Consider the following 12016-nt stretch of genomic DNA (forward strand, 5'->3'; position numbering starts at 1 on the left):
TTAACACTTGATAGCAGCTGCTAAGAAGAGTTCAATTCTTGTAGTATTCTAAGACAGTGTATCGCATTCGTTTGGCACCTACTATCATTATCGTTCTAAAGTCATCAACTTACGTCGACTCGTCTTAATACATTTGTTGTTGCTAACCCTTTCAGGGTATAAAGTCGCGGTCTACGGAAATCTTCTGAGCCTAAATTTTCGACCAGAACTGCGCTGGACATCTTCACAGGCGTTGCTCCTCCGTTGGCAGGACTCAACGCAGGAGCAACAACGCCTCTGATGATGTCCAGCGCAGTTCTGGACGAAAAGTTAGGAACAGAAGAATTCCTTGAACCACAACCTTATACCCCGACAGGTTTACCAGCAGCACTGTCATCCGGTCATGAAAGCCTTCATTCTACCATAATGCATTTTCTCTCTCTTCCCATAACAAGTATGAACGTAGGCACTCCGATAATTGATATCTACTTTTTCTAGCGCGGTTTGGCGCCACTCTTGTTCTTCTGGTATACTTCGATTCGGGATCACAACTACTCTGTAGAACACTATATATGGAAGTTGAGAAATTCATGTAACATGCAGCAACATTTAGCCGAACCATAGCATCAGTAGTCTATTTAGTGAGTCTTTTAATAATAATAGTAATAATAATGGATAATTAGTTCACAAGAAATACAATGTTTGAAAGAAAGCAATTGAAAAACGTTTGCACAGAAAATTAAAGCGTTCCAGTTTGAAGACAATAACTTACAGCGCACCGTTGATATTCAGTTGATTATAAGGAACATAGTTAGAAGTACTCATTGTTACAGTGTCCTGCTAATATATTTTCACTTAATTTACGACAAGTATCATTCAGGATCACTGATTGTGATACAATAAGTAAGAGTCAATTAATATGATATTGAGAAGTTCAGCTTATACATTTTAAGATAAATTATCGTGGCCAAGTAATTATGAAACGCTTTTAAATAGTAAGCAGTACAAGCACGACATGGCAATCCTGTAAACGAGTGCAGATGCAAAGCAAATGTCTAAGAGAAAAAAATCCCAAACTACCAATGGCTAAGGATTAACATAGAACGAGGACCAGATGCAACACTACAGTACAGATTGTTTCAAATAAGATACAGCACTGCTATGTTACGGGAAAAGGCATAGAAACATTCGTAACAAATGCAAAACATAACAAAAGATTCTCCTGGAAAAGAAACAAATGCCGACAGCATTTTCTTTAAAACAAATATAACTCTATTACGACGAAAATATAATATACTCACTTTCCAGTCTTGCCATTTTATCAAGGGTGAATGGATTATCATTAATATACAGTGACACAAGGCAGAGGATAAGAGCTGGGAGGTTGGATGCCCAAATGGAGAGCAACTACTTGAGTGTACCACTTGTAATCCGTTAGTTCGGCATACTGCCTAGTAGGAGCAGGTCTGGACAACACTCGAATGCCGCTCCAAGCTAGCAAACACAAGAAAAAATAAAACAAAAATTAAAAAACTGAAATAAGGAAAATTTCAGGGAAGCAATTATGCATGCAATGAAACTTACAACTAAAACCTTGTTATCCTGTTACAAAACTTAATGTCTGACAAATAATAAAAATTTATTGTAATATATATTAGATACTTCCTATAGCAAACAGTAACCACCAAGTTCTGCGTGTAAGCCAACTCTGTTAATCAGACTGAGCTTCACAGTGCAAAACAACACCGTATGCTATAGCAAAACACAACTATCAAATTCTGAAATCCTCAGAGCATTACTCAAAAGTAAATGTAAGCCAATGACTGTGTTAACCAGACAGGTTTCGCAGCAAAGTGACCCAAGCACACACAAACGAAACTTATCTGATACTCATTATGGTAATATTTCAGCGTTTGATAACTGACGGAACTGTTGATGCAAAATTACAGATATGTATGGTGTAAGTGCCTGTAGTGTGTGTGTGTGTGTGTGTGTGTGTGGTCACACGTGCACATTCGCAAATGCGCTTACTTGTGCGTATGAGCATGTTCAGTTAATTTAAAGGTAAATTAAGTATTGTTGTCATCATCACCGTCATCATCATCATCATAATCATCATTTGGCTGACATTCACTTTTGCAAAAAGGTCTCACGTAGAGTTTTCCGTGGTCTGCGGTCTTGAACGGTAAGCATGTAGGTTTCTCTTGTGTGTTTTCTACGTCGTCTCGGTCTTTTCTCATGTCTTCGAATACAGCGAACAACTTCCTTAGTCATCTACCATCCATTTGCCTGGCTACACGTCAAGTCCTCTCTCACTTCATGTTCATTACAGTTACAATTACGACTTCCACTTCGATCTTTTTCTCGATCTATTTGTTTTCCTGTCTCTCCCAATAATTCGCAAATGGATCTCTCCATTTCTTGTTGATGTGTCCTCAGTTTTCAATTATTTTGGAATTAAAATTCCAGTTATCACTGTCATAAGTCGAATTTGGTAATTTACAGTATCAAGTACAGACGCAGTCGGATTAAAATCATCCGGATGCCCTTGTGTAATACGGAACTCATCACTAGGTTTTAAGAGAGGCTGATCCGCCAATGTAAAAGGAGGCGGGGAATGTCATGTTGTCATTATAAAAGCAGTAACAGCAGAACTCAGTGACTTCTAACGGTGTTGTAGTCATTGGATGTCACCTGAGTAACAAATCCATCACAAATATTGTTACGCCGTCACCAAGGTAGCCCCTGCGGGCCGGCAACACATCTAACACCACACAGGACCGAGGTTGTCTATGCCCAAGGCGTAAGCAATGGTAAACGTGGGCTGTTTTGGAAACAGGCATTCCGCGTACTACTTCCTGCAGAAGGAGTTCGAGATGGCGTGCAGGAACATCTGATTGGCTGTCCAATACTATTTAAAGGCTAGAACCAGCACCGGACGTTAGTTCACGCCGAATACCGACCTCAAGGACGTCTCCATGGAAGACTACGTCTTCGCCATCGGAATAGGACTTAGAATTAAGTGGATGTGTGTTACAAAGGACTCTTCTGGAAAACTTAGTAGTTATATTTTGTTGCATCTAGTAGGGGATTCTTACTGGCTTTGTGACTGTGACTTTTCGTTGTTATTCAGTCATTTCCATGTAGACTGACGTAAATAAAAGTTGTGTTGTAAAAACTTCCAATTTGTCTGTTACAACGAATATTTCATTCCTTCTAAATCTGTCTATATAATTATGAAGTGGAAACGCAAAAGTACAACCACAGCTGAAACAAGACCAGGCAGACCTCACGTGCTACCAGCATTCCAGTTAGCACAATGACTGTGCTTAGCGACTTAAAAATAATGGGGCGCAATGGTCGAGCAGCTTCCTATACGTTCTGGCGTAACCACAAGCACCGGGACGAAGATGAGGAATGCAAGACAAGAGAAGGCGGTGAAACGACGTCGGCCACTGACCAGGACGTCACCACGATAGGGGTGGTATCTAGCTGAAGTGAATATAAGAGCCGCTCCTGCCAGCCTCGCCCAGACATTAGTGGACAGTATTAGCACGGCTTAGCAGAGAGTGCTACGGTATCGGTTATTTGTGATCCATATCGATTGCTTGTTTCGAATTCGTCTATAGCGAAGATCATTACTGTTTGCATGCCGCCCATCGCTTGCGACACTTGCTGTACATTCAAATTAAGTACTGTCAATTCTGATTTATTGAAATGAAACTATTAATGTTATTTTCTTGAATTGTTGTGTAGCATTCCGAGAACGCAGCATCATTTAGGCACCCTATACGAGACGAGTGGGCAGGACCCCACATTTGGCTACGAGGCTCAACACGGTTAGTCGCGGATTTCTGAAGTCAATGTTAAGTGAAGCTTGAGGTGACATAAAGACTGCCCGCATCTCGTGGTCGTGCGGTAGCGTTCTCGCTTCCCACGCCCGGGTTCCCGGGTTCGATTCCCGGCGGGGTCAGGGATTTTCTCTTCCTCGTGATGGCTGGGTGTTGTGTGATGTCCTTAGGTTAGTTAGGTTTAAGTAGTTCTAAGTTCTAGGGGACTGATGACCATAGATGTTGAGTCCCATAGTGCTCAGATCCATTTGAACCATTTCAACATAAAGAGCGACGCCACTGAACAGTGGATACTGGGAACGAGTCATTCGTAGTGACGAATCTTGCTGGAGCAATCAGGTTGGATGATTTAGGTTGGCGAATGCCTGGAGAACGTTACCTTTCATCAATGCCAACAGTGAAATACGGAGGAGGAGAGGAAGTGGTGTTCAAAATGGTTCAAATGGCTCTGAGCACTATGGGACTTAACATCTGAGATCATCAGTCCCCTAGACGTAGACCTATTTAAACCTAACTAACCTAAGGACATCACACACATCCATGCCTGAGGCAGGATTCGAACCTGCGCCTAGAACCGCACGGCCACTAGCGGCCGGCAAAAAGGTGTTGTTTTGTGTTTTGAAACGGGGGGGGGGGGGGGGGGAGCGGCACTTCTCGGTTAGAGCGTAGACCCTTTGTTACGCTTAAGAAAACGCTAAACGCGGGAGGGTATGAACACATTTTACAGCATTGCGCACTACGTGCAGTAGGTGAAGAGTTCAGAGAGTATGACTGCTTATGTCAGGATGACAACGCACCTTGTGAGGCAATGGTTTGTGGACAATAACGTTCCTGAAATGGACTGGCCTACTTAGAGTCCGGACCTTAACCCACTGTAACACCTTAGAACTGTAACACCTTAGAACGTCGACTTCGCTCCGGGACTCCACAGTCTACACCTTCTCTGGTTACGAATCTTGAGAAAGAATGGTCTGCCATTCCTCCACAGACATTCAGCCACCTCAATGAAAGTGAGCTGAAGCCATATTAAAGGCGAAGGGTGGACATCCCCATACTGATGGCCAGTAATAGGTGTCTGGAGGTGTCTGGTATGTTTAAAACCCTTACGCAGAAGACCCCCATACTGTTATATTTTGACGTAAATTCTTTTTTAAACTAATTGACAGATTCCACATCACAAAGAAGTATCATTAACATGATTCATGGAACATTAAAACTACGGAATAAATATGTAACTGATAGTCGAGGATCAGGTGGATCGGCTGAGTATATTCCTGGCAAAGACAGATCATCAGTAATTGTTATGACAGGAAAAAATCTCCATTATGGTACGATACCTGATTTCTTCTGTTCGACAGGCTGCCATACTCTCAAAATCATTCCTGTTTGCTCCCTGCACGATATAATGCTTTCAACTTGTGGGCTTGTTCTTATGAACGCCACTGAAATCTCACAACTCGAGTGATCCCAGCCACAACACCACAATCTTGTCCCTCCTCTGGCAGAAAACTTTTCGCGTTTGGAACCAGTGGTCAGGAGAAAGCAGCCCACGTGAGCATGATAATGACTCTAGTAGCGTTATAGAAACTTATCTGTTATCTCGTTGCATTGCCAAAATAGTCTTCCAATAAATCCCCTGGTCAGCTTAAGGTACTTTACTTCACATGCTGCCTTAAATTTCAACCTCCGTTGCACATGTAAGATGGTAAAGGGGCCCTCTTGTAAAACCGAGTACACACTTGCAAGCAACATGTTCGCAAGCAGCTCATGAGCCTTGGGGGAAAATTTAACGCGAATAGCCTTGCCTAACTATCCTGTGAACCATATCTCTCGTGAGCGCGTAGAAACGTAGCAGCTCTGAACCTGAGCGCCCATTAGCACTCACCAAGCTTTAAGCCTTGCCTTAGGTCAATGCTTCGAACGGGTGGCACTTCCGACGACATACGACCGGGTTGCTAAGACATCTGGATGCAGGGTGCGCGACTTTGTGTGATGGGGAATCAGGGAGATAAGTGCTTGTGGAAGGTTTTACTTAGAGTGTTAAATAGACTTTAGCGTTTGGCATGGCATAGCCGCTGCACGAATTTGAGCATTTTGCCGATATCCCAATCGCAAACAGTTTAAATACATTTGTTTTAACCTTTTATTGGTCATTTGGTAGCTGTTTCGATTATATTATACTACAGGTAGTGAAAGATGGTTGATAAATTCATGGACTTGATACGAATATTCGTACTAATCCCTCAGACAACAGCAATCTCGCAAGGCAGATTGCAACGAGGGATTCTTGTCACGAACCACATGCGAGCAATGTAGAAAGTTCCGTGATGCTCATCAGCCTCTCGGCTAATAATAGTATATGGTCCTCAGAAATATTCAATAGAAGGATAATGGAAGCATAGCCGAATTTTGTTGCCCGCTTCAATGGCAGCCGTGTATGTGTGTGTGTGTGTGTGTGTGTGTGTGTGTGTGTGTGTGTGTATGTGTGTGTGTGTGTGTGTGTGTGTGTGTGTGTGCGAGCGTGCCTGCGTGTGTGTGTGTTTGTGTGCGTGCGTGCCTGAATGGCTCTCTAGAAACTGAGTGTCTAAGTAAGAAGCACTTTAATACTGAATACTTCTTTACATGCCAAGATGATGTGCATATCTACGGGAACGGCGCCGGTGTAGCCTCGCTACACTGCAAACTGCGACGGAAAGTAATCTGCCGTTTACGGTGAGGCGTTCGTGTGACGCACTGTAAGACCGGTGTCTGTGTACAGAACTGCAGCTACCTGTGTCGCCCAGGAACCGGACGCTGTGCTCTAATGGCGCTTCTATGGTCATCTCTAGACGTAGGAGGGCATTTTAATGTCTGGTGGCTATGGCTATTGCGGTCTATAGTATTATTGAAAAACATTATCTGACTATGCTAGCCAGTCCTACGTGTGCAAATGTAGTTATTGTATGTTACCAATCAACAACAGTGTATCGACACATTTCTTAACAGACATCTCTGACTACAATCTACCCTGCAACATCCTTACTCGTTTTTCACACTGTTTCTGATCACGCTGTATAATAATATTGGCGATATTTCTGTTTAACTTGTGGTAGATTGGTATATGCAATACAGACACAAAACACATACGTTAGACCGAGCGATTCAAGGCGCTTCAGTCTGGAACCGCGTGACCGCTACAGTCGCAGGTTCGAATCCTGTCTCGGACATGGATGTGTGTGATGTCCTTAGGTTAGTTAGATTTAAGTAGTTCTAAGTTATAGGGGACTGATGACCTCAGATGCTAAGTCCCATAGTGCTCAGAGCCATTTGAACCAACCACATACGTTACATACAAAGGACATGTACAGACTTGTTAAATATCATAGTATCACATTCATAATTTCTGATAGTCGTATTGTGGGTAAATCTCTTCATGTTTCCGAAAAATAAGTACTGTGAAGACAAATACACTGTTTTGGATCAGCTACCAACAAACTTTAACTTCTTTTTCCAATTTATGCTCTTGCTGGATGCTCTTTACGGTGTTTCTCCTCTTCGGGAGAATCTCTAGGTTTCAAACTCTGTGGAAAAGTATTTCCTTTTTAGCTTTAAGAGCAAAGATGCCTGTTATTAAACTGTAATTTATTTGAGTGTTTTTTAACAGTTTATTTTAAACAATCAAGTAGAGTGAAGAGCCGAAAATAGATAATTGTGTATATAGCATGGCATCAGTAAGAAATATAAGAAAGGTATTACGATGTTCGTTTCCCCGTACCGACTCCAGAGTCATTACTATAACGCCATTAATTTAACTGAGAAAACATATTAATTCATTTACAGCTAATGTGTACTACAGAGTGCAACATGCAGTTTTCATTGGCTTCTTCACGTCTTCTACGCCACACGCGGGACCGCGCACAAACATACACTTAATCGTATAGGAAACGACACAGCAGATTTTCAGATAATCTGTTATGACATATTATTAACGTGGAAAAGAAAATTCAACTGGCTGCTAAAAATAATATAAGATTATTGGTCCCGATAATAAACGCAACGGATAACAAATTAGTTACTCCAGGAGGCAGCATGCTAATACCTCTAGCGTAGATATCGGCCTCAATTAAACGAGAGAGACGACCCAAAAATTTCTTTAGGTATGCTTTATTCATCTGAGGCCACTCATTGATGATTATATGTCGTTCAGCAGGAAGGTTTTTTGCTACATTTAACCCACTGTTTTCATCATTTGTGTCGCTCAAAACTGACCAGTGTGCTCTTTTAAGTTAATGTCTAGTATTTTGCCCGCTGAGCTTATAGCAACATTGTAATGGGGGGGGTGTTAAAACATTGTCTCTAGGAAACACGCGAAATTCTAGAGATCCTGAATCATAATGAATAAACCTTGATTTAAATCCTATTGCTTCCGAATGCTATTGTGTTACCAGTGTTATATTTGGTCAATGGTAACTTTATTCCAACGAAAGAGCGACATATCATCACATTTCAGTGCCATGCAAGGAAACAGGTAGAGATTTCATCTCCGGGTTTTTGAACAAGATCTGCCACTGCCCGATTGCCCTTTTCATGGATCACTTTTATTTTATCATATAAAGTTTTTCCTTCTGGTTTCCAAATGTACAAGTATTCAAAGCTCCTTCTCCGTCTTTAGAATATTAATGGCATTCAGAATTCTCTGGAGAGTAGCGGAAAATATTTTTAAACCACTACAGAATTACGAGCCCATAAAAACCATCTGATATTCATCTGCTATTCCTGATGAAGCTGGTGCAATAGTTAACACGCTAGCCTATAAAGGGAATAAGTTTCTAACACCCATAGGCCATTCCTAATTAAAGTTTTTCACGTTTTCACAAATCTTATCAGGTGTATCCGATGATAATTCATTCCTCAAGACCATGGTTCATTTTCTTCTTTGCCTATGTTCGCCTAAGACAATGGTCTGTTTCTAATGACTCCAACATACATTAAACTCTGACGTAAAGTCATTCTCATCTACGATATGATAGAAGCTGAAGAAATGAATCAGAAATTGTGCTACGTCCAGTATTTCGACACTGGTCCCCTGCTTATTAGGCAGATATGTCAGCCATTACACCACCGTAGCAGTACAGGTAACACGGCTGTAAGGACTATGCTCGCCTTAAAACAAACCTTAATTTTCGCCTTAAGAAGTGGAAAATATGCTGAAGGCAAGAATTAAGGTTTGTGTTAGGGAGGGCACTAGACTAGGGTAGTCTGCTAACTTGCAATCAAGAATACAAGCCTACAACTAGTACAGTTTAGAAGTTTAATTTCAAACGGTTCAAATGGCTCTGAGCACTATGATACTTAACATCTGAGGTCATCAGTCCCCTAGAACTTAGAACTACTTAAACCTAACTAACCTAAGGTCACACACATCCATGCCCGAGGCAGGATTCGAAGTTGCGACCGTAGCGGTCGCGCGGTTCCAGACTGAAGCGCCTAGAACCACTCGGTCACAACGGCCGGCGTTTAATTTCCCACAATGCAGATCGGAATATTTTTATTTTCAATTTGAGTGTGGGAATCTTCTAAGGATCACGTACCCCTTTCTTGCATCAATGCAGTCGACAACCATAGAAGAATGTGTGGGTTTAATAGGAGCTGTTACTTCATTCAGATAACTATAGACTTGACACCTCAATCGTCATTTCTAGGATACTGCAGTGCATTCCCATCTCCATTCACATACCCATCCCAGCACTGAACCGATTTGGCCATGCTGTCCAGTAAAGCGTCTTTTTGAATGTTCTACAGAGCCAATGATGGCTTCTCCTTAATGACATCATTGTTGTCGAAACAACGTCCTTCCGCAATGATTTTAATTGTGGAAATAATAAAACGTCTCCTGGAACCATGCCTGGGGAGAAAGCTGTCAGAGAGAAAAGCAATCTGAACCTGCGACCTGACTAACCCGAGCGGGCAGGCATGTTATCATAGTGAAAGGCTTGTGACTTGTCTTGCCACAACATTGGTCTCTTTTGGTGAATTTTCTCATGGAGTCTGTTCAAAACGGTTTCCAAGCATGACGGTTGACTGACTAACCTAGAAGGAACAACCCGAAATGCTCAATTCCTTTAACTTGGAAAATACTATGAGCGTCACTTTGACAGTGGATCGAGACTGTTGTGGTTTTCCAAATGTTATTTATTGCATTTTTTTGGGGGGAGGGTTGGAGATCCTTTGTACTCTACTGTGAAAGGAATTATGTCTCAGTTGCATAATTGATGTACCAGTACAAGCTCGTGCTGAAAAGTAATGACTCCAAATTATTTATGTAAAAACTATTGAAGCTTTGTAAATGAAACAAATGTTACGGGTGATGCTCAAGGAATTAGATTAGGAAATGAGACACTTAAAGTAGTAAAGGAGTTTTGCTATTTGGGGAGCAAAATAACTGATGATGGTCGAAGTAAAGAGGATATAAAATGTAGACTGGCAATGGCAAGGAAAGCGTTTCTGAAGAAGAGAAATTTGTTAACATCGAGTATAGATTTAAGTGTCAGGAAGTCATTTCTGAAAGTATTTGTATGGAGTGTAGCCATGTATGGAAGTGAAACATGGACGATAAATAGTTTGGACAAGAAGAGAATAGAAGCTTTCGAAATTTGGTGCTACAGAAGATGGGTAGATCACATAACTAATGAAGAAGTATTGAATAGGACTGCGGAGAAGACAAGTTTGTGGCACAACTTGACCAGAAGAAGGGATCGGTTGGTAGGAAATGTTCTGAGGCATCAAGGGATCACTAATTTAGTATTGTAGGGCAGCGTGGAGGGTAAAAATCGTAGAGGGAGACCAAGAGATGAATACACTAAGCAGATTCAGAAGGATGTAGGTTGCAGTAGGTACTGGGAGATGATGAAGCTTGCACAGGATAGAGTAGCATGGAAAGCTGCATCAAACCAGTCTCAGGACTGAAGACAACAACAACAACAACAACAACAGCTCCGAATTGTAGCGTGTAACATGGTGGTGTGTAACATAACTATGTAGGTGCGTGAGAAACAGCGTGCTTTAATCGAGCTTCGGATATGAAGAGTTCCTCCACACACGGAACACCCTGTTCTTCAGGACGACAATGTAGGACCACATACGAGAGCTGTCACATTTGTGACATTCCGATCCCATGAGTTCACTGTAAACAATCATGCTCGATACAGTCCCAACTTGGCCCCATCCGATGATCATCTGTTTCCAAAACTTAAACAAAATATTCGAGGACCTCACTTTGATATTGATGACGCGGTGCAAGCAGAGTTGGGATTGTGGCTCCGTCAATAAAGTCAAACATTCTACAGTGACAGTATCAACAAAATGTGTTCGTCACCGGAATTACTACGTAGAGCAATAAATACGTAGATATGAAGAATAAAGATGTAGAATAGTAATAACTTTTGCTTTTTTAAAAAAGCTTTAAGTGCATTCACATAAAAAATTCGGAGCCATTACTTTTCAGCACGCCCTCGTATCAAAGTTGTCAAGCTGTTCAATGAGTGCGTTGCAAACCCTCACTTGCGGTTTATTCTGCTCTTAGGTCACTCAATGACGAACGTACTTCGTTGTAACTCGAGTCATATTCAGTATTTTTGGTTATAATTTCAGGAGATTCTCAATTCTCTGACATGAGCACCATCAATTTTGGTCGATGACCTTCCTTGCCGAAGGTCAGTTTCAGTTGACTAAAGACCATCGTGACACAGGTGTGATTATAGAGCATTATCTCCGTAGGCTTGTTTCTGTAGTATAAGCATGTACATAAATTCTTTCCTCTCTTTCTTGCAAAATATGGCCCTTTGTGTCAGACATAATAAAAATGACTGCGATCAGCGTAACAATGAAATGACAATAGCTACGAAACTAAACGAGATATTAACAAGTGGTTACTCAGCATGTTGCAACAGATACAGATCTGTCAACGACGCGTCTCTACATGCGTTTGTCTACATAATAAATTAGTTCATCCGTTTTCTGAACATACCTCGCACACACGTCTTTATCCACTGCATCGCTTCGAAGGTGACAGTTGGATTCTTAATATCAGTGCATCATGAAGCTTTGATGTTCGAGTCGCCACCAAACAATTTCTATTAGAAATATATCAAACTAACTGGTTCACATTTCAGGTTGGTGTGCCATAAGACCATCATGATCATAAACGA

At 41.5% G+C, this 12016-nt stretch overlaps 1 protein-coding gene across 5 annotated transcripts in view; it reads right to left on the reverse strand.

Annotated features, from left to right (window-relative positions):
• The window catches only part of LOC126298590 (cAMP-regulated phosphoprotein 21), a 1220135-nt gene that overhangs the window by 417823 nt on the left and 790296 nt on the right, over nucleotides 1-12016 (reverse strand). For all 5 annotated transcript variants that reach the window (XM_049989965.1, XM_049989963.1, XM_049989964.1 and 2 more), the window contains one exon: nucleotides 1281-1473. In XM_049989965.1, coding sequence (XP_049845922.1) covers nucleotides 1281-1296 — 16 coding nt within the window. In that variant the 5' untranslated portion in view covers nucleotides 1297-1473. The remainder of the gene's footprint in view (nucleotides 1-1280; nucleotides 1474-12016) is intronic.

This window comes from Schistocerca gregaria, chromosome X, assembly GCF_023897955.1.
Source record: "Schistocerca gregaria isolate iqSchGreg1 chromosome X, iqSchGreg1.2, whole genome shotgun sequence".
Taxonomy (NCBI): Eukaryota; Metazoa; Arthropoda; class Insecta; order Orthoptera; family Acrididae; genus Schistocerca; species Schistocerca gregaria.